The sequence below is a fragment of the Lemur catta genome, chromosome 1 (genome assembly GCF_020740605.2).
Source record: "Lemur catta isolate mLemCat1 chromosome 1, mLemCat1.pri, whole genome shotgun sequence".
In the NCBI taxonomy this organism is placed as follows: Eukaryota; Metazoa; Chordata; class Mammalia; order Primates; family Lemuridae; genus Lemur; species Lemur catta.
The window spans coordinates 139,459,736-139,481,628 of NC_059128.1; the positions used below are offsets into that span (position 1 = coordinate 139,459,736).

The following is a 21,893-nucleotide window of genomic DNA, read 5'->3' on the forward strand; positions in this document are numbered from 1 at the left end:
GTCTGTAAGGCAGGTCAATGAAAAGAAAAAAACATAAACTCCTGGTTAGACAATAACCAATGATTCTCTGAATATTTTGTTTTCAGCTGGTTTGCCTGTTGTCATATAGAAAAAAAGTCCTTGTTGACATTTGAAGTATTTTATGTCCACTGATGAAGTTCTCGTTGTATAAATGATCCACTGCATTATGAATTGATTTGGGGCATCCAGAGAATCTTTGGCAGGATAGTTAGACTCCTAGTAGCTCAGTAGTCTGCAGCTGATACACCCACCTTCTGACTTACTAGAATTTCAAATAATGCAAAAGGACAGATGCTGTAAGTGTGAATGCATCAGACTCTAAAGACAATTTACAGCAGTATGTGGCTTTCAGTAAACATTGGGGATTAAAGAAAAAGAAAGTCTCTCTATGACATGATCTATTTTTCTTATGTATATTTCATTCTATCATCATAAATACATTAGGCTCATATTGAAAAGATTCCTGTTTCTTGGTTGTGGTTAGCTTAGTGGTTTGTCCTTTAAATGGGAAGGGTCTACCAGACAGAATAGCATGATTTTGACTTGGATCACTGCCCACTCCCCATCCTAAAATTCAGCTCAGCCTTTCTTTTACTACTGGTGTCACTAAAAAGGAAAAACATCTCATCTATTCCAGTAGAACTATTTTTCTTCAGCATTTTTTGCTTTCCATTTTTTCAGGAAAGATGAGCTGGTCATTTCAGGGGACTTCCTTACTCCTCAATGAATAATCTTAACTCTTTGATGCCAAAAACATTCTACGGTAATTACTGGAGAGGAAAAAATGTAAAACTTTAAAAAAACAAGTATTTGCCAACTTTAGTTCCTACAGCTCTGATTAGCAAACTACCTAGATCCCCACTGAATAATTACTAATTAATCAGGAGGATTATTTTAAATCTTAAAATTAGCATATTAGGTCCTGTAGTCTAAGACAGAATTATTGCTTTATTTCTTTTTTCCAAAGAATGGAAAGGAAAACTTGAGGATCATGATTTTGTGATGCTGCAAGGCAGAGTCACTGCCTTTCCTGAACTGGGAATTGCACGAGAGTAAGGGAGCTTTTTGAACAAATTCAGCCCTGCACACTAATAGCACTAATCCAACTGCAGACCATTGAATCAGTCAGGTACATCAATGGAAACACTTGACAGATTTCATGATCTAAACAAAGAAAAACAAAACAACATACCATGGTATACATAAATTGCCTTCTTTAACTCCATTACTAACCATGGCTTTACTTGACTGATTTTTGGCGTTAGTACTAGAGCAAGACCTACCGTCACTCCAAATAGTATTTTTCAGACTATCAGGTTATGGTCATATTCTAAGAGTCATCTTCTAACTGATTGCTTCCCCTGGGAGATAATAATAGCTAAATTTCCTGGACTACCTAAACTATAGCCTGTTTTGAACTAGGTAGTATACATTTTGGAAAAGAAAGCTCTGCTCTGTGTAGTTTTCTATGTATGTGTCTCTTTCCTTCTCTCCATATCCCAGCCTCACTTGGAAGGAAATGGTCAAGCTCCTACAAAGGTCATTGCATATATTATTTCATTTAATCTTCTATAATTCTGCAAATTAATCATTATTTTGTCCATTTTTACAAATGAGCCATTGAGACTCACAAAAGTTAGTTGAGTGACCTGCCCAGGGCCCTCGCCTAGTCAGTGGCACAGTGTGAGGATGGATGCACTTTGTGTGTGTCAAAGATGGTGGCCCCTGGTGATGGAGGAGACTCCTTTGAACCCAGTTCTTAATGGCCTCAAAACTCTCTCTTCTAAACCATGGTAAAAAAAAAAAAAAAAAAAAGATTCAGTTAACTTAAAAAAAGAAATGTTTCACTTTGGAAGGCTGAGAGGAGAGGAGCAAAGAGAATATTCTTTACAGAAGAAAAAAAAAACTTAAAGATACAAGGATTTAAAGTCAATAAAGGCTGGATAATCCCAGCACTTTGGGAGGCCGAGGTGGGAGGATCGCTTGAGGCCAGGAATTTGAGACCAGCCTGGGCAGCAGAGTGAGAACCAGTCTCTACAAAAAAATAGAAAAATTAGCCCGGGGTTAGGGGCTGGGTGGGTGGGATGGCGCGTGCCTGTAGTCCCAACTACTCAGGAGGCTGAGGTGGCAGGATTGCTTGAGCCCAGGAGTTTGAGGCTGCAGTGAGCTACGATGACGCTACTGCACTCCAGCCTGGGCAACAGAGTGAGACCCTGTCTCAAAATAAATAAAGCCAATAAGAAGAAAGTAAATGTGTCCAAAATGCCTCCTCTGTCGCTTCTTGATAGCTTAATTTGCTGTATAAACCCATCTTGAGACAATCCATTAAAAGTAATTCTTATATATTTTCTTTTTCCTGGAGAACAGTGGAAAGTTGGCAAGAGGTAAAAATATTCTCTGGAATAGGGAGGTGAACAAGTTGTAAACGATGTTAATATCTTCCAGATGGCACAGTTTTACTTGGGAATTTAATTTATTGTAATTAAAGGCATGTGAATTTTCTATAAATACTGAACTTTGCAAGTCTGACACTAGAAGACTCCATCACTTCTTGGGCAGGGTTGTTTTAAGGGAGGCCATTCCTTTCTTTCCACTCAAAATGCATCTTAGGGTTTTGTAATCTGAGCCAAATCAGAGAAATATTTTCTCATGTGAAAGGTTGTTTTTTAATCATCCTTGCCGATAAATCTTAATTATGAAGTGAAATTCCTCAGAAATAAGAAATTTCGATTCCAAATATTTTCCATGAAAATTATATATTGTTGACCATTGTTTTTACCCCACACGTCTTGAGTTCTTTCATATTTTTATTTCTGAATTAGCTATGATCACTTTTCGGTCACTAGACATGTGTGTTGGACAATCTTGGAATTTCTGGTTTTGCTTCAATCAGGAGAGCCTGCCTCAATCCATAATCCTGTTTTCCTTCCCACCATGAGCAAAGCCTGCAGGCTCAGGGCTCCCAAACCCCCAGCCAGTGTGGCATGAGAGCATTGAAACGGCCTCTTGCATTGCTGGGTTCCTAATCCTGCGTGTGACCTTACCCTGGACATGCTGCTCTCGGCTCTGTCACAACGTCCATGGATGATGACCGTTCCTGCCTTCGGTTCCTACTGCAGTTTTCAATAACCACATGCTCTACGAGAGCATGGTCTGTGTGATGAGCAGAATTCCAAGAGGGTCCCCGAGATCCGCAGCCCCTGGTGTGCACACACCTTCTCCCCGTTATTCAATCAAACACTCAGCTAGGTGCTCCTGTATGGAGATCAGATTTAATGAAGGTGCCAGATCAGTGAACCTCAAGAAAGGGACATTATCCCGGGTGAGCATGACTTCATCCGATGAACCCTTAAAAGGGACTGAGGTTTTGCAGAGGCGTGTTGAAGCCTGAGAAGAATTCCACGTGAGGGAGACTCTCTGAAGGTGGAGCCATGCAGCACGGAATGCAGGTGGCGCCTGGGGTCTGAGAGCGCCCCCAGCTGGCAGCCAGCCAGGAGACAGATCTGCAGCTCTGCAGCCCAGAACCTGAATTCTGCCCGTGGTGTGAGCTTCCACGAGGATCCAGACTCCAGGCGCAACACCTCAATTTCTGCCCTGCGATTGCTACCCTGAGCAGAGGATCCAGCCAGGCTGTGCTGCACTTCTGATCTTTAGAACTGTGTGTTGTTTTGAGGCACTAAGTTTCTGATACTTTGTTCCTCTACAATAGGAAACTAATGGTCTATTACCTGCTAGACATTTGTTGCCTCAGTTTCTCTCCTTTCAAGTTGGCCTTGACCAGCCATGATCCATTGCAGGTCATAGCCCCAGCCTTTGTAGAGATTTCTTGGAGAAAGGTCTAGGGATTCCTGGGGAGTGCCCTTGGGCTCAGGTAGGAACCTGCTCTGGATCTGAGGCCTTGCAGCACTGCGGATGGTCACAGGGGCTGCCCTTCCCTCTTAGTCACAGGGGAGCAGATGGGCCCACCTGGCCGGGCCCCACCTTCCCTGGGGCTACCTGTGTTCAGGCCCAGGGTGCTGGCGCTAGGAGAAAAACGGAATTACAGTTGCCATTTGGCACCCTCCAGAGCTAGCCATACTTCATCTCTGTCACCCAGACCAGGCTTGGGTTCCAGTCATGTAGTCCCTGAACATCCTCCCCCCCGCCCCCCCCCCCCCCGCCTCCCCGCGAGCGGCACGACCAGGACAGCTCCTGCAGGAAGCCCAGTCTGTGTGACTTGCTTGGGACCAAGAGCTCTCTGTGTCAGTCTCTGTCACACACACATGCACACATACCTTTGTCCACACCGAGGTATCTGTTTATGTAGCTCTGAGAACACAGTTAAGAAAAATCAATGAGACATTAGTTAATGTGGCAATTTTCTGGCAACCATAACCAATTGAAAAAAATGAGACACCAGTTAATGACTAATACCTACTTCCCCCCCAAAAAAAAATGTATGAAAGGAAGTAAGAAGAGCATAGTTTGGTATCAAGTTTACCCAAGAATCGGCAATATTAAGAGGATACAAATTACTTCCTGCATATTTTGCATGATGCTTCTCCAGCTCTGGGCTCCTTCTGGGACAATACCACCTGCCAATTGCCTTCCTGGGATCCTTGTAATGAGAACATTGGATGATACCCATAAGAGCACTTTGTAGCATGGCAGTGACTGCACAATGTTGAGGACTGTCGCCAGCCTTTCAGAAAGTAGGAGGTCAAATCCGATTCATTTTAACTGTCTGGTAGCAAGAAAAAAATCACAGTGTCTCATTGATCCAGTGGTTTAAAAAAAAAAAAAACAGTCTTTGATTTACTTCCAAGATAGTGTTTTCTGACGAAGAAATATAAAATTGTTAATGAGCCAAACAGATATTGATTTGCTACTTTGTATATAGGTAGGTAGTCTTTTTCAAAGTAACTTTTATCTGATTATAAAGGAACACTTGTCAGTTGTAAGAATTTTGAAAAATACAGAAATGACTAAGAAACATAATCTCTCTATCCAGAGATAACCATTTAACAGCTTGGCCTATTTCCTTCCAGTTTTTATGCTGCATATAAATAAGAATTGAGAATACAGGCTTTTATATTCTGATTTTTCACTTATTATATCCTAAGCATTTTCCTTGTTATAAAAAACTTCGGTCGAACATGCTTTTTAATGGCTGACTAATATTCCATGATATGAATGTATATAAGTATTTGACATTATTCCAGATTATTTTGTTAGAATAGATTATTAAAATAGACTTTTACTAAATAAGAGGCTATGACCATTATGAGACTTTTCATATATTTTGATTAGAACATTGCAAGCAAGCCTGAACTGTTAGGGGGTGGATCTCATGCAAAATCCCTCAGAAACCGAGGTGCAGACTAATGCTAATCCACAGATGCAGAAAACCTCTTCTCTTCTGAGGGATGCTTGGACGGCAGTGTGGCAGTCGTTTACAGGTTGTTCGGTTGGGGTAGCCATTAATGCTTTGTGCAAAATAAACCAAAGAGCCACTGAAACACATTTCTGCAGGTGAAAATTATGATAGCCAACATCATTTCCCACTCTGGTTTATGATGTCGGGTATCATATTTCTCCATTATTAATGTACGTCTGCCCGTGGGGGTAGATCCTCTTGGAAGGAGATTAAAAAAACACCACCACCTAAACCCCCCCTTCCTAATAATGTGAGAATGTCCAGAAGCCTTAGGGGGCTGGTACAGTAGCTCAGCGTATCCGACAACACCCTGTAGAAGATTAGCTTTCTTTCCATTAACGGGCTCCACCGTGGAGAGTCAGGGGTCATTTGTACTCGCAAGAGAAAACCCGACTTAAGGAAAGTGTGCTATTTGTCTATTCAGCACCGCATATGTATAAAGCCTTGGAAACCGCTCTTTAGTGACTGAATACATTTCTCATTTTCCCATCACTCTTCCCTCCTGCTTGGCCATTTTCCTAAAACCATAATTCAAACTTTGCGAAAGAAGAAAAAAATCTCTGGGTAATCCTTTCAAGGACTCGTAGAAGGAAATCTTTATTCTTTTATCACCCTTATGGGAAACCTAACTTGTGACTATTATTAGGATTCAAAATGTTTTCACCATGCACATCTACCTGGGTAGGGTGAGCGCTGGGGAGTATGTGAGCAAAAAGGCTTTTAGCATGAGGAGCTTGGATTCTAAAGCCAGGGACACCGTGAAAAGAGCCACCTGGTATGTTACACCTCGGAATTGAAACTGGGGGGAAATACTTTTTAATTACAGAAGGGTTAGGTGGAGATCTTGACGTTCTTTTCCAGTAAATGTGCACGCTTTTACCATTGTTAGAACAGAATGGGAAAGAAGATTTAAGAAAAAATGGGAAGATGCCTAAAAAAAGAGAAGTTGGCTGTCTTCTGCATATTTTAAAAATCTACATTACGTTTACATTCCCATAATTATAAGTGGGGAGGCACCTTCTTAGCTGAGACCATGTTAGCAGTGTGAACAGAGGAAGAGGCCCAGCTTCTAGACCTCTGCATGGAAGGGTGGTGCCCTTTGGACCCAAACACAGCCTCCTTGTCACCTGGAACATTCTTTTTCCAGAGCAGGGACCTGAACATGCAGTGCGGAGTCGTCAACTTTTCCGCCCCTCCTCTAGCTTTTACGAATTAGATTCCTGGGATGCAACTCCCAGTTCTCATCCAGCAGCTGGAGCGTGGCGAATGAATGAGTCAAACAGGTGCCTCATTTTCACCTTTGCAGGGCTCTGCTGTCACAACTGGGGATCTTGACGTTCCAAGCGATGCCGTGTTTGCCACACGGGCAGCAGTAACAGAGCAATGTGCAGCCGGCTGGGGGATCGAAATTTGCAAACTCAGTATCCTGGGCCTCGGGCCAATGCAGGCTGGGTGCGTTGCAGTGGTGACACATTTAGACTCTAGGGAGCGACGCTGGCACACCAGCTGCATTCCTGGCACCACGCTTGCCAGTGCAAAACGTATCGCGTGGAGCTGGTATCAACTCCAGAGGGCGAAGCAAGCTGCTTCCTTAACTTCTTTGGCAATCCACCCCCACTTTGCAACTTGTGCGCGATACACCCTCCTGAATATTTACAAGGACTTCTATTTGTGATACTCTTTGGGGCCCTGTTGGATGGTACTTTGAAGGGAAGTGCGATAGCAGCATTCCAGTTTACAAATGTAACTATAGTATTCCTGAATAATTCACTTTCCTAAAATTGGCACTTAACTATGCAATGACTTATCTATGGCTGAGAAGGGATTCTAATCTCCCCTCCCCTCAACACACACACACACACACACACACACACACACACACACACACACACACACACACACACACTCTTTTAAAAATAGCTTTTACTTTTGCCAAGAGAAGAGCCTAGTATTTACTCTCGGAGGATATGTGAATTAAAATACTAGCTGCTTTCCCTGTTGCAGCTCACGGGCAGGCTCTTAGCTGAGTTCTCTACCACCTGGGAGAACCAGGTCCTCAGCAGAAATGCCCTTCGTTCTTCCCAATGCCTTGCCCACCTCTCTTATTTGTGCCTGGAAAGCAACGTGCACTAGAATTTGGCCACTTAGTATTCAGACCATGTCAAGATGCAAGTAAAAAAGCCTATATTGCAGAGCTGGGTACACAGTCGCCAGGCCAAACACAGTCAACGGTTCAAATCACAGTGAAATTGTAAGAAAGCATGGGCAAAACACACAGACCTGCCCTGTCAGTGAAGCAGGGGAGATAAAAGGAATTACTCCCTAAATGCCAACTTGGGAGGCTTTCATGAATACAGAGATGGCGTTCTTTCCAGCTGCCTCCAGTTGGCTGTAAAAGCTAGTTAGGATTTTGAACATAATGCTTTCTTCCTCCTCCTCCTCCTCCTCCTCCTCCTCCTCCTCCTCCTCCTCCCCCCTCTTTTTTCTCCTCCTCCTCCTCCTCCTCCTTTGTCTTCTTTTAGCATGCAAAGCATCTCCCAAAGGATTGAGAAATGAACAATTCCTCTGTGTATTTCCATAATTTTGCAAAGGGACAGCGATGTTAGCAGGCCAAGTGATTACCACTGGAAGCATCAGACATGGCAGAGGAAATGCAGTTCATACAATAATTCACATATGTTAATGCTTAGCTCCATCAATGTCAGCTTTATTTTCTTCTTGATATACACAAAGCTGGCACACAATTTTAACTGATGAGGTAATGTCATTTTTAATTTAGAGAGCCTTAAGCTGTCCGTTTTAACTCGTGATATCATCTCTGCAGTTATCTCCTGAGACTTTCTGTAAACATAAGTCATGTGTCCTGGGCAGTGGGAGATGGGATTGTTAAAGATGACATTGGTCATCGGGAAGATTTCCCCCACTTTGATCTCTTTTAAATTGCCAGATACAGTTTATGTGACTGTCATATTTTAGCCATTCCTGAAATTAATATATCCCAGGACTTTTGAACCAAGTTAAATACAGGAATAAAAATAGAGGTTTGAAATGAACAGATTGTAATGTTTTCATGTCATTTCTAGATGAAAAATGGAAGGCAAATCAGATTCCCTGGCTCCTTGGTGACCTGGTAAATTAAAACAGAGCAAAGAGCAAGATATTAAAAAATATACAACACCAATTAAACAAAAACTTTCCTATTTTCTTGGGGGACACTAGTGTATTAGAGACGGTTTTCTACATTTTAAAGATAAATTAGGCCCAAGCATATCTGTCATCTCAGTGTAATCTTTTGAGTAATATTTTATTGTCACCTCCTTTATGATTTGTCTCCCTAATGTGTCATTATTAGCCCTGAAATGTTTTTTAATCCCATCGCTTTGGCAATTTCAAGTGTGTCATATTTCTTTTTCAAACAGCAATATTCCTTTAAAGACTCAGGATGGTAGGTATAAACAAAGTTACTTTCCATTTTTAAATAAACTTTTTCTTTGGAGACGTTAATGCTCTATGATCTAAATGTTGTTTTGGGGAAGATAATCTGTGTTTTAACCATCGGATGTGGATACCGAGAGAGTTCTTTCTGAGAAGTCTGGAGTTTGGCAGAATTGAGTTCAATCGTAAAGAATCTGTTTATTATTCTGTGGCCATATGTTTAGAGGGTCGCTCACAGAAATCAAAGTATTGTTCATGGTGAGCTCCAGCCAAGGAGACATTTTGATTCATAAAGGAACTTCACAGTTTGAAAAGAATGCATAGCATTATGTATTGACACCCCACCACCATAGACAAAGGAACACAATTTAATAATAGAGGATTGTGCTCATGAGATTTCTCTTTTTCTTGTTAATTGGTTACTTTAACTGACATTGTCTGCAAGTATAATGGATACCATTATTCTTAATAGTTCTGTGTTGCCAGATGATGTATACAGACTTGATGTAGTCCATTTTAATTATTTCATTTTGCTAGATGTTTTTTTCCTCCGTGTGATGCAGTGGTGAATGCAGATAGCAACTTTTTTTTTTCCTGACAGGCTATGCTGGATAATGCTGGATTCTAAATTATGGAAATGACAAGGACATTTCTCGCTAATGTTTTCTTCCATGTGTGTGTGCTAGGTATGACTACGTGGAGGTCATCGATGGAAGAAATGAAAACGGACGCTTGTGGGGAAAGTTCTGTGGCAAGATCGCGCCTTCTCCTGTGGTGTCTTCAGGGCCATTTCTTTTTATCAGATTTGTCTCTGACTACGAAACGCACGGTGCAGGATTTTCCATACGCTATGAAATTTTCAAGAGAGGTGAGTAACTAAATGTTCATCAAACATTGTTTGACTTCCTGAAAGACAAAGTGGAAAGAAAGACCAGGGTAATGCTTTTATCCTTTCCTTTAAAAATTACATATTTGCATTAGAAAAATGTTAGGAAATACTTGAAATAAAGGAAAATTATCCCTTGTATGGAGGAAATATGTTTAAAATTGAAAAACAGAAAAGCATTTCCAGAGTCACAATTGCATCATTCCCATGTGTTGACCAGTGTTTAGAAGGAATATAATCTACAAAACTCTTTTAAAGGCATTTACTCTTATTTTTCTTCTTTAAAAATAAGTTTGATCTACTCTTGAGGTTTGGTTTCTTTTGTTACAAATGCATTAGTCCCTCTTACCTTAAAGCCATGGACATCCCCTTTATTTTACTGCAAAATTCAGATCTGGTAGTTGTCAGGAAAAACAAAGTAGTCCACCAGCCCAATGGTTTCTGTAGCTATTAGGAGAAGAAGAGGTTTTCTATTAACAGGATGATTGGGTAAAGAACATCTTAGAAGAAACGAAAAAGTAATGCTTTCAGTGGCATTCTCCTTAGGAATAAAATATCAGTTACCCCCTCTAATATAAGCATTTACTAATCTTCTGTCATAGTGGTACAAGTGGGATGTGATAGACCCTAACAATTCATAGGCTCTGGAGGGATTAAACACACACATCAGTCAATAAATAAGCACTGTGACTTTATCTGGATGTCACTGTTTTTAGCAACAGCCTGTAGATTTCCTTTTTATGTGTAAAATCCAACCTTCCTGTTGTTTACATTTTTAAGTTGGTTTTAATGTGTGGGAGACCAATCCGGGAACACAGGCCCAAGAGAAAGAACTTGTTTTAATAGGAAAATATCTAGCCACAACCAATTTCAAAAGGCTAAGGTCTTCTGGGTCAAGGACAACTGAGGATAATGAAAAAGAGAGTCATTAGGAATTTCTGGAAACATTGGTGCAACTTCTTTAAATTTTAAAGCTATCTGGCTCTGCCCCCAGATAAATAGGGATAGATGGAGAGAACTTTCTTTGGAAGTTTAAGCACATACATACTTAGAACACCTTTAGTATAAATAATAGTATACACATGACATCAGTATAAGCAGATGATTATATATGCACATATTTTGTGTTGAAAGCTGTTTGACTTGTGTAAATCATATTCTACATGTATGTACATGTACACATAGGCGCACACACACACTCACACCCCTACCTGTGTTTGCTTACTGGCATGTGGCACTATCAAAGACGAAAGGTGTCAAAAAGGGGCCAAAGAATAGCCTTTGGTTTTCAGTGTTTCTCAAAGATCTGAAGACGGTTGAAAGGGAAAAGAGAGAGATCCATCACTAAGTGTCATCGGAGATCCTTGATCTTCCTTACAAATGAACTCAGCTCCCTACATTCCTTTTGGCCTCAGATGTGCCTCAACTTCCCCATCCTGCTCTGCTGGTCCTTGAGACATGAAGCCACCTTTTGTTCTTTCCCTTCTTGACCCCCTACACCCAATACGGCGTCTAGTCCGGTGCTTTTGAATTTTCATCCAAAGCTCTCAAAGAGTCTCCGCTGCCTTTCCACGTCCACTGCCATTAGCCGAAGAGGCCCAAGTTGTGGTCCTCCCCGTGCGACTTTACCCTGCCTGACGCAGCTTCCCGAACAGGCACGAAGCTGCCGTTCCTCGAAGCGCCTACAGTGGGTCTCCATCCCTGCATGGTCCCGTTCCAGGCTGGGCATCCACTGCCCCTGTGCCTGTCCTGCTTCAGCGCTCACAGGCCCACAGCCCGGCTTCCTGCTTTGGGATGGGCATTGGATGGGGTCCGCTGGACCTGCCCGTGAACTTTAATTCTGCCACTGCCTGTCTGTGTCAGTGCTCAGGGCTTTGGTTTCCTTATCTGAAAACATGGAGGAGCGGACCTGCCACAGGCTTGTTGTGAAAATCAGTTGTGAAATGAAAGCCCGGAAAAAGATGCAGCCAGTGCCTGCCACTGAAGATGTGTTCAGTGCACAATAGCTGTTACAGTGACTATGGGTAGCGCTGGTGACTTCAAAATTCACAGCACCTCATCTCTTCCAGTAGATGCCTCACATCCTCGGAAACCTGTTCTTCTCGGGAAGCTCTTCCTAATTAATCTGCTTTCCCCCCCATACACATATCTAAGTTGTTTTGTGTGTGTGTGTGTGTGTGCATGTATACATACTATATGCAGTGTGTGGAATGTTTGTATGTGTGTATAAACATCCCGTGTATACGCACACACATCCCACTTACCAATATGTTTCTCCTCAATATTTTCAAATGTCTTCGTGTGTGCAGGTTTCATGGCCCCACTAGATTGGTACCACCTAAAAAATGCAAAGAATGCATCTTTTTTTTTTGCCCTCACTGTACATACTACACTTTATATATATACATATAGGTCATGAATATTTTTTCCTCCAAAGCCATTTAATACAGAGTTCGTGAACCTCTGTTCTTTTGGAAACACAGCAAATCTTTCAGGGTGCAGCAATTTCAAGTTTCCTCAAAACACATGAATTATACTAATCACAGTTTAATGCAACCAGGAAATTAATCTTTCACCTGTTGACTGTGAGGTTTGGGGGCATTAGATTACAGCCCTAGGAGAGACTTAGGCCATTTCTGAGTCCCTGGGGCCGCGTTGCTGCAGGGCCATCTCTGTCTGGAGTCAGCAAGGCCAGGCCCCACTTCTTCCCGTTCTTCCTGGAGCCATCCTGGACCACCCTCGTTCTCTCCCCAGGAAGCCCCGTCTCCCTTATACCTGACTCTTCCCAGATGCTGAAATCTTGGGCCACCAGCCCTATAATTATTCCCGCAGTTTTCTGGGGGTCCTGGTGCAGGGGGAGGGGTGTCATTTATTTCAAGTAGGATTGGTCACTTGATATGTTATGGGATTAAGAGTTTGCGTATTTAATAATAATTCCAAAGAGAGTATCTTGACTATTATCCATTCTTATTGTCATTAGCAACTACATGTGATATTCTTATAGCTACAAAAGGTACCCCTGATCTCACTATTAATAGTGACATGCGAAGCGTGGGGTTCATGTGCTCCCACGGCTGTGTGAGCACCACTCACTCCTGGGTGCCCAGGGCTGCTGCTGCTCACTCCTGGTCATTATTTGTACTCACCATGGAAGCCCTTAACCCATTTCTGCCATCGTCCTTTTCGGAGGACATGCTTTTCGATTGTGGAAAACTTGAGCAACAGCGAATAAGGAAAATATTAAAACAAAATTTGATGCATGATGGAGAAAATGCAAAATGACAGAATCTTTAAGTTAGAAGGGATTTGATTTTCCCAATCCTAAAGCCCAACTCCTGTTAGTTAGTTCTGCACAGAATTTGAGAACCAGAAGGGTTGAGAGGCCACCAGAGGATATACGGCGGGTTAGTGGCAAAGGCAGGACCAGGACTCAGATGTCCTGGTACTCAATCCAGTTCTCTTCCATGACCCTGTGGAATTTCCCATGTTTTGTCAAAATACATTAGAAAGCCTGGGGTAGCTTCATGACATGGCAAGCTCACAGTGAAAACACAGAAATTCATTGGGTTTTGAAAGTGTGCTCTTAATGCCTGTCGTTTTTTTTTTTTTTCCTCCCCTTAAATTTTAATCTCACCTGGACAATTTTACCTTTTATTATTAGCATCTACGTTAAACGTTGATGTTTACTTTGCTTTATGAGGACATAATCAAAGAATGTCCTTCCCTAGGGAGAGGGTTGGATGTATCTAGGATTACTGTCTCTACATCTTGGAAATAAAATTCTAAAATTCTTGGAAATAATATTTTATGTATACATATATATGTACACACACACACACACACACACACACACACACAGACACACACTTGTGAATTAATGACTCAAATCAGCATAGCCACTGTCATCTCAGAAGCCAAAAGAGTAATTTAGAAACAGATTATAAACTATATAGCACATGTCATAATCTCTTTACCTGGAATTGACCTGGCAAAATGCCACATGTTCATAACTTTTAGCCAGAATCAAATAGATAAGCATCTGAGGCCCTCATAGGGAAGGGCACAAGCCACGTTCAAGAAGGTCTGGGAGGTATTTTAAACAACCTGCAGACCAGGTTTATTGTGCCCATCTGACGAATATTCTTCTGCGTCTGCAGTGCCATGGATATCTGATGTGTGCACAGGGAGAAAACGATTGATTTGTTTTCTCGATGGGCTGCCAGATATACTGAGCTGGAGATGCAGCTTACTGACCCGAGTTGCTAAAGATAGAGACCTGCTAGTTAAATTTAATCTGTATTGATGCCTAATCAGTTGCCTCTAGTTCCTTGGTACTTTGGGAGAATATTTAGTTACAAACAATCTCAACAAACCACCTTATTCAGAGTTGAACCCTTGCATGCCATTACAGGGGGCCTGCTCCTTCTGCCTGCACGTCACCGTGAGAAAATGGTGCAGGAAAGGAATTGTTGAATTGAACATACCCTGAAATTCAAAAGGGTCAAGTCTTCTCTGAGTCACAGAGAGCCTTACATGTAGCTATTTAAAAATCATGGCAGTGGTGGTGCTACTAAGGGCAGAGTTGGTATGCTCATGTCAGTGTAGACAGGCAGTTCCTCAGCTGTGTAGTGAATACCACCCTATTCTGTGCTGGATAAAGTGGATTGAAACTGTGGTCATTCCAACAGGCACAAAGTCAACCTGCACTACACGCATGGATGCTCTTAACCAATTTAAATGACAAATCACCATAATCTGTAAAGTCTTGATCACACTGAACAGTTATTAAAGTTACACATTATAAATACATACATCACACGCACACATCTATTAACGAGCAGTTGGAGAGTGGCATACTGCATCCGATACTGCGGGGAAGGTTAGGGTGTCAGCATTGATATCGGGTGACTTCGGCATCATGGCCTATAATCCCATTTTATCGTGCCCTCACTAACAGCCACACTTTAGCGGCACACCTGTGTCAACACCACTCAGAATGAGTCACTCACCCTGGGTACATGTACGAATTACCTTTCACATTTAGTTTGTCAAAGAGGCATAGGTCACATCTGGCAGAGTTACTGAGTCACTGGTATAGGAATCTGAAACCCAAACTCCCTCCACTGAATTCTCTCCCTCACCTTTGTAAATGTTCTATTTCACCAATAAAGGGCTGTCAGCCTCAAGATTTAAAGATTTAAGCTTGAAGGGGCTATAATTATTTCTCTAGGGCTCTGTCGAGATTTCTGCAGCTTACTCATTCACCGTTCCCACATGATTTTATATTTGTCATTTTTTTCCCCCTGCAACAGCAGAAGTCTTTAAATTGCTCCACACAAATGGAAAACTAAGGTGAATACAATAAATCTGAACTTGACTTTCCATACCTATTTCGCTAATATGAAAAGGCTGACTAATGCATGATTAGGACAGTGATTTTAACGGCGGGCTTTTATTAGAAAGATATTCTGTCTTGGCCCAGGTTATTTTTTGGTGAAGTTGTTTAAGTGGGATTTTCACATTGCTCCTTTTTCTCTTTTGCTCGTAGGTCCTGAATGTTCCCAGAACTATACAGCGTCCAGTGGAGTGATAAAGTCCCCTGGGTTCCCTGAAAAATACCCCAACAGCCTTGAATGCACTTATATTATCTTTGCACCAAAGATGTCAGAGATTATCCTGGAATTTGAAAGCTTTGACCTGGAGCCTGACTCAAATCCTCCAGGAGGGATGTTCTGTCGCTATGACCGGCTAGAAATCTGGGATGGATTCCCCGAAGGTAAGAATGACAGGAAACACCCCAAAAACAGAAGGGCCTGGGGAAGGGCACCAGGATCCTTTTACAAGTGTCATGACACGTGAATCGTTTTTTTCTTAAAAAGTAGCTCAAAAGGACAAGGGAAAACAAAGCAAAATGGCAGCTCTCTTTATGTAGAGCAGTGATGAAATATGTGAGCTCAAAAGGACCTCAGTAATTATCTGGTCCAATTCCTTCATTTTATAGATAAGGAAGCTGAGGCCATGAAAGATTATGCAAGGCCTTGTAGCTGCTTTTGTGATAGAATTGGGACCAACACATAGTTTTCTTCACTGGAGTATTTTGCTCATTTTACAGACCTGCCTACTGGTCATTAAATCACAGACTGTCAGAGGATAGGATCTTAAGAAATCAATTAAATCAAACCACTCACTCTGCACAAATGCAGAGACTAAGGACCAGAGAGGCTAAGTACTTGGTAACATTTTAAGAATAAAATACGCATCCTTTACATTATCAAAAAATTTAAAAATTTGGAAAAGGAATGAGAATGTTTGGGCATTCCTAACATAGATTCCTGGTATGTGCTTTACAGCATTTTCATCTTTGGCAATTTGAATCACCTCAATACATCATTTATATTTATCGTTTCAATCATCTAAATTAATTCGTACCTCTAAAAAATATTTCTTGAGCACCTGCCATGTACCAGGCACTGTCCTAGCCACTAGTTAAGCAAAACAATCAAAGATGCTGCCCTTGTAGAGTTTATATTCTTCCAGAAGGAATCAGATAATAAACAATGCACATTACAAATAAATGAATTATGTGCCTGAAATTTTAGAAGGTGAAAGGTACTATAAAAAAATGAAGGGAAGAAAAAGTAAAGCGAGGGTCAAGGAATGAGAAGTTAGAGGAGGGAAGGTGTGGGTTGAAATTTTAAACAGGGTGGTCAGGTTAGTGACACTTGAGCCAAGATTTGGAGGCCATGGGGGAAGTAGCCGTAGCTGTGTGGACATCTAAATGAGACTTTTCCATTCAGTCCTTCTGAATTAGAAGGTGAATGGCAAAAATACACACCCAAATTCTAAACAGAGCGAGGTAATATCAAATAATTTGTCACAGCTGCATTGCTTGTCTTGTGTTTAGTCTGGTTTAATATTAAGATTTCTCTAGAGAGCATACGCTACACAGATCGGAAAGGGTGGCTTGGAAGTTCATAGCGGCCATGCAGTTAGAGATGTATAACCATCTATAAAATGGAATCAGCTATTCTCAAGTTGGAGCAAAGAATATTTAAATACATTGTAAACGAAGAACAACCATACTGTGAAGGAGATTGCCTTAGTCTTTGAAATGACATTAAAATTATCAAAGTAATTCAATTTAGCTATGTTCCTCAATAGTAAACAGCATTAGAGAAAAACGTAGTTTAGAGAAACTTTGTATTGTCATTGCAGTAAATGGGCAAGTTAACATTAGTTTAATATCTTCTTTGCTCTTTTACCATATAAATCAGATTATGATGATCTTATCAAAACTCCTTCATTAAGTAATGAGATTTGCCCAAACAGAATGCTGATTGATTTCCAAGTATTCAATCCAATAATTAGGAAAACAATATTATAATAATGTTGTAACAATAGTTGGAACATTTAATAATGGGTTTATTTGTTCACAACCCAAATTTGCAGCCTTCCTTTCTAGAACTTTCATTTAAATTGACATCTGAAGAGGAGGTCCAATCAGCCAACTTATTTAGAATACTTTCAGAAAGAGGCACATTGTTATTAGTGTCAAAGGTTTTTCAACACAGTAATTTTCTGGCTCTAGAAAATCATTGAGTTGAAGCGAGGAACAATTAACAGTAGGAGTTACCAGCCTTGCAATTCACCCATGTTTTCGACTATGGTGCATCTGACTCAGTCTCAGAGAAAACTGGCTTTGGAATAGGAAGAGTGCGTTTGTGTATCTGTTAATGTTTACCTGGCCTCGTCCAGCCTACGCCAACATAACAGCTCTCTTTTTTAGGCAAAATGAGAGGCTGCGTCCTCCTGGGTGTTTTGTCAATGGCACTAGAAACATTTTTGTCATCGTAGTTCAACACATACAGTGCCTCTGCCAACAAAATTGCTTTTAGTCTTTGATATCTTTTCCAAAAACAACAACCAGAAGGCGCTGAAGGCTTTTAACCATCAAGCGATTTTATGTTGCATTTTATCATAAACATTGAATTAAATGACTAAGTAATTGAAAGCTACCCATTGATTCAAATCGACTTTGAAGCAAAGCCGTTTACTTCAAAACTCAGAATTCAAAGCACGCGCATTGTGAATACCCATCTCCAACTATCACTCTTTTTGAAGCTCTTGGGGATTCACAAGCAGCAGCCTGAAGGAAGTGGGGGAGACTTACATACCCTTTGAGACCAAGAGCCAAGGACAGCTGCCCCCTGGCTGGTGTCATAAGTGCTTGTGCTGAACGGTGGCTCCACCACACTACGCTGGTGCGGAGGAAGTCAGGGCTCTGCCCCAGCCGGCAGAAAGGGCTGAAACCATAGTTGTTACCTACCCTCCAAAAATGATCAACCATTTCAGGAATAAGTTTCCTAAAAACCAGATTGAGTTGTGTTTGTTTTTTGTTTATTTTTACATTTAAAGTAACCTCCTAAAACCACAGGGAAAAGTAAAAATAGGCCAATTTTTTTTCTTGGGGACAAGTTGTAAAGTTTATTTTTGGTACTCCAGATATTTCTGCACCAAAAAAGTTTTTTTAATTTAATAAAAGCATAAATGGCCTAGTTTTCACCTTTGAAATGAGTCCCTTTTTTGTTTATTATTCAAAATATCTCATTTAAATAGTATCTCTGTATAGTAGATCTTGATTTTATTTTTTCGCATAAAAAGGTGGCAGAAAGCCAAATCGTCTGATTCTGGGATAGGGTGGTAATTATTGGAGAGGTTAATGGGAAAATACAAAGAATATGGTATCACCATTCCCTGTTGCAAGTGTATCTTCTAAACAGCACAAATACTCCATCACCTTCACACCTGATCGGATATGATCATGATAGTTCTGTTCTTCCCCAAGTGATAGCTTGGTATATGTTGCTTGCTTAAAGTCCTCAATAGTTCAACTTTCGAATCATACTTCTGTTTGGGTGAAGTTTCCACTTATCTCCTTGGCCTTTGGGTCCACAATCACAAGAAATAGGAAATCCAATAGCTGTGTTCATATAAATACACAAATGAGCACACACACGAGACAGGGTAAGAGCACTTCATCCACTCTCACTCGGATCAATATTGCATTAGCTTGCTAGGCTGAGGACTCACTGTTGTTCAGGAAAATTCAATACTTCTTTGTATTATAGTCGAAAAAGCCTTTCACTCTCCTATCTTGAGGGCTCCTAAAGAGAGTTGCATGCTGCTGTCCGGGGGCAATGTTCGAAAAGGACAGAAGGCAGCTTTACCCAGCGTGTCTTAAACATTATAAACCAGTGAGTCATGGAGACTCTCTAAATTATGAGTCTGCATCAGACAAGTTCTCTTCTGTTTGCTCTTTCAAAGCGTCTCCCCTTCCACCCTCCCCAAAGGAATTGCACGATGGTGGAGGGGCAAGCTATGCCGCCAGACCTTCCACCGGGTGATCACAGCTCTCCTTGTGAGCTTATATTCTGGGGCAGGTCAGTGGCTGTGGTGATCAGAGAGTGACCCCCAGGATGAGGGATGTAAAAGTTTGCCTACAAACTAAAGAAAAAGATTATGAAGCCACACTAATGGAATTCAAATGGGAGGGGGGGGAAGTGAGGCAGTATGAATGGACTCTAAGCCTCCCATTTAAAATTGCAGACCAGAAAGGAGATTCTTTTTGAGAAAAGGAAAGACCTACGTGTATGGCCCTGGCAAGATATTTTCATGCGTATGTTATGGGCAACTTTGAGCTCCACAGAGAAGAAAAAAATTTCCAGGAGGGCCACATCTAGCACTTGTAGGAGACTCTGGGGCCAGAATTAAAGCTGAAGAAAAACCAAAAACAGCAAGAGTTTCATCTTCTCACGTGTTTTCTTCTGCCAACTGGGAAGCCCAATGTAACAAAATTTGCTTCGCATATTGCAGAGCTATTGTCCATGACAGTGCATAGTAATCCGCATCAGTTGCTCTCACAGGGGCACCCCCTGGTGTTCTTCCTGAGAAAACAGTCTATGTACGCAGCATGTTTGGTCCTGAAGAGTAAGGGGTGGTCGTGGAGAGAAAACTCTTCGGATTTAGTCAAATCAGTTACTTTGAACATGTTGAGAAGTTATCAAGTATTCAAAGGAACCGATTTTGCATACTGTTCAAATATGTGAACCACTTAGGTTTGGTTTAGTTTAGTTTAGTTTGTTTTGATCTGGGTTTGGTTGGTTGGTTGGTTGGTTTTTTTTTTTTTGAGGGGGGGGAGATTGTTTTGGTCCAGGTTTTTTTGTTTGTTCATTTGTTTGTTTGTTTATTTTTTGGAGGATTGGCCAAGAGCCAAGGATCTACACACTCTAAAGCAGGGTGCTCAGACTTGCTGCCTACTAGGGACTGGGCTGGCCCTTTGGGGCTCCAGGGAGATCAGCTCTTGTGCAGTTCAGTTTTGCAGTCACACGTGGAGGTTCTCCCAGCTCTCATCAGCGGCATTCTGTGTCCTCTTGCACACAATCCCTGTTGAAGGCCCCTCCCTCCAGGGAAAGGTCCACCTACTGCGCTTCCTTAAACAAAGCAATAATTCTTAGTTGAAATGCACAGAACCATGGATTTCTTGGAGGGGAAAACAGTCCACACCAGATTGTCCTTCTAAGCCCAAACCATCTGGTATATTTTTACCATATGTGCAATGAAAAAAAAAAAACTAGAGAAAAAAGGAATTTTTTTGTTTTGTTTTTTTGTTTTGGCTTTCTGCTGATCTGGACAGGGACATGGAAAGATTCTGCAAGTCCGGGGGGCTTCTGCACTATTCACAAGGCAACTTGCAATTGCTCATTGCCAAGGTTTGTCTAGAGTGCTTCAACAGTGGTGTGGCCAGTTTAAGCCAAATTAGCAGTTTGACTTTAACATACCTCAGCTGGTGTTCCCAATCACGTATTGCCTTGGGTACACTGTGTGTCCTCGTGTGCACAGCCACATGGCTGCTCTGAGCCATCTCTCAGCTGCTGGGCACGCGTGCAGGGCACTCATCTCTCAGGTTTGGGAGACAAGAAAAACGGACCAGAAGTCAGAGAGATGTATTTCTGTTTCATTTAGATTATAACTTGCTATTTTGTATCAATGATTGGCTTTGATAGTCTCTAACTTTTTTAATTGTCACAATTATTAATTAGTCTTCAGATAAAGCCTTGAGTGGGACATGATCCATTGTCTTTTGTTCAAGTCTGTGATGTGTATCATAACAAGAAAGCAGTGCTAAAAGACGGAATGGGGAAGGAAATAGAGAGTGCCTGGTCCTGGACCAGACTCGAGGTATTGCTCTGGTTCCAGGACATCAGCATCTCCCTCTAGGGCAGGAGAAGTGAGGACAGGAGACTCAGTGAGCACAGCCTAGCTGGAGTCTTTCTGTGCTGGGTTGTGTGTGCCGTTCAGCCCTGGAGATGAATGCCAAGGTGCCACTTAGCCAGCCCAAATCTCATTCTCTGCAGTGGAAGCAAACATTTAGACTCTGTTCCTGAAAACAGTTCTGCTCGCTGGGGAACGTGCTTATGCCTGTAACTGCCCTTCTGAGCCCACTTTGAAATCTTCTCCGCAAACCCAATCCAATATGTTCACGGCAAGCCAATTAACCGGGGAAGACTTGCTTTGGGTTAGAAAGCACTTCTGGGTTCTGCTGGGACCCGTGTTTACAAATGGTAATCCTTGCCTCTGCTGTAGAAGAAAAGACATTTTGACGTTTCTCTTTCTCCCTTTCCAGTTGGCCCTCACATTGGGCGTTACTGTGGACAGAAAACACCAGGTCGCATCCGTTCCTCATCGGGCATTCTGTCCATGGTTTTTTACACCGACAGTGCGATAGCAAAAGAAGGTTTCTCAGCAAACTACAGTGTCTTGCAGAGCAGTGTCTCCGAAGGTCAGTATTTATTCATCTTCCAAAGCCCTGCTTACGGTAAACACTCCCCCGTTCTGCCTCTCACACACCTGCGGCCACATGAAACACAGAAGAAACGTTTTGTGAGCTGGGGTGCCAAGTGTTTGTTTTTCTCTTTCAAATGTTTTTTTATGCATATCAATAGAAAGAACTATTTGGTGTGCTCGCTTCATAAAATTGTAGATGAGAAGCCTGCCCGTGAACCTCTGAAATTATGGGAGAAAATGGGAACTGGCAAAATGGTGACTTGACACAAAGAAATCTGACCAGACCACTCA

At 41.7% G+C, this 21,893-nt stretch overlaps 1 protein-coding gene across 6 annotated transcripts in view; it reads left to right on the forward strand.

Moving 5' to 3' along the window:
• NRP1 (neuropilin 1) overlaps positions 1-21,893 on the forward strand; it is a 133,014-nt gene that overhangs the window by 43,466 nt on the left and 67,655 nt on the right. For all 6 annotated transcript variants that reach the window (XM_045535860.1, XM_045535881.1, XM_045535850.1 and 3 more), the window contains exons 3-5: positions 9,559-9,740; positions 15,307-15,534; positions 21,442-21,597. In XM_045535860.1, coding sequence (XP_045391816.1) covers positions 9,559-9,740; positions 15,307-15,534; positions 21,442-21,597 — 566 coding nt within the window. The remainder of the gene's footprint in view (positions 1-9,558; positions 9,741-15,306; positions 15,535-21,441; positions 21,598-21,893) is intronic.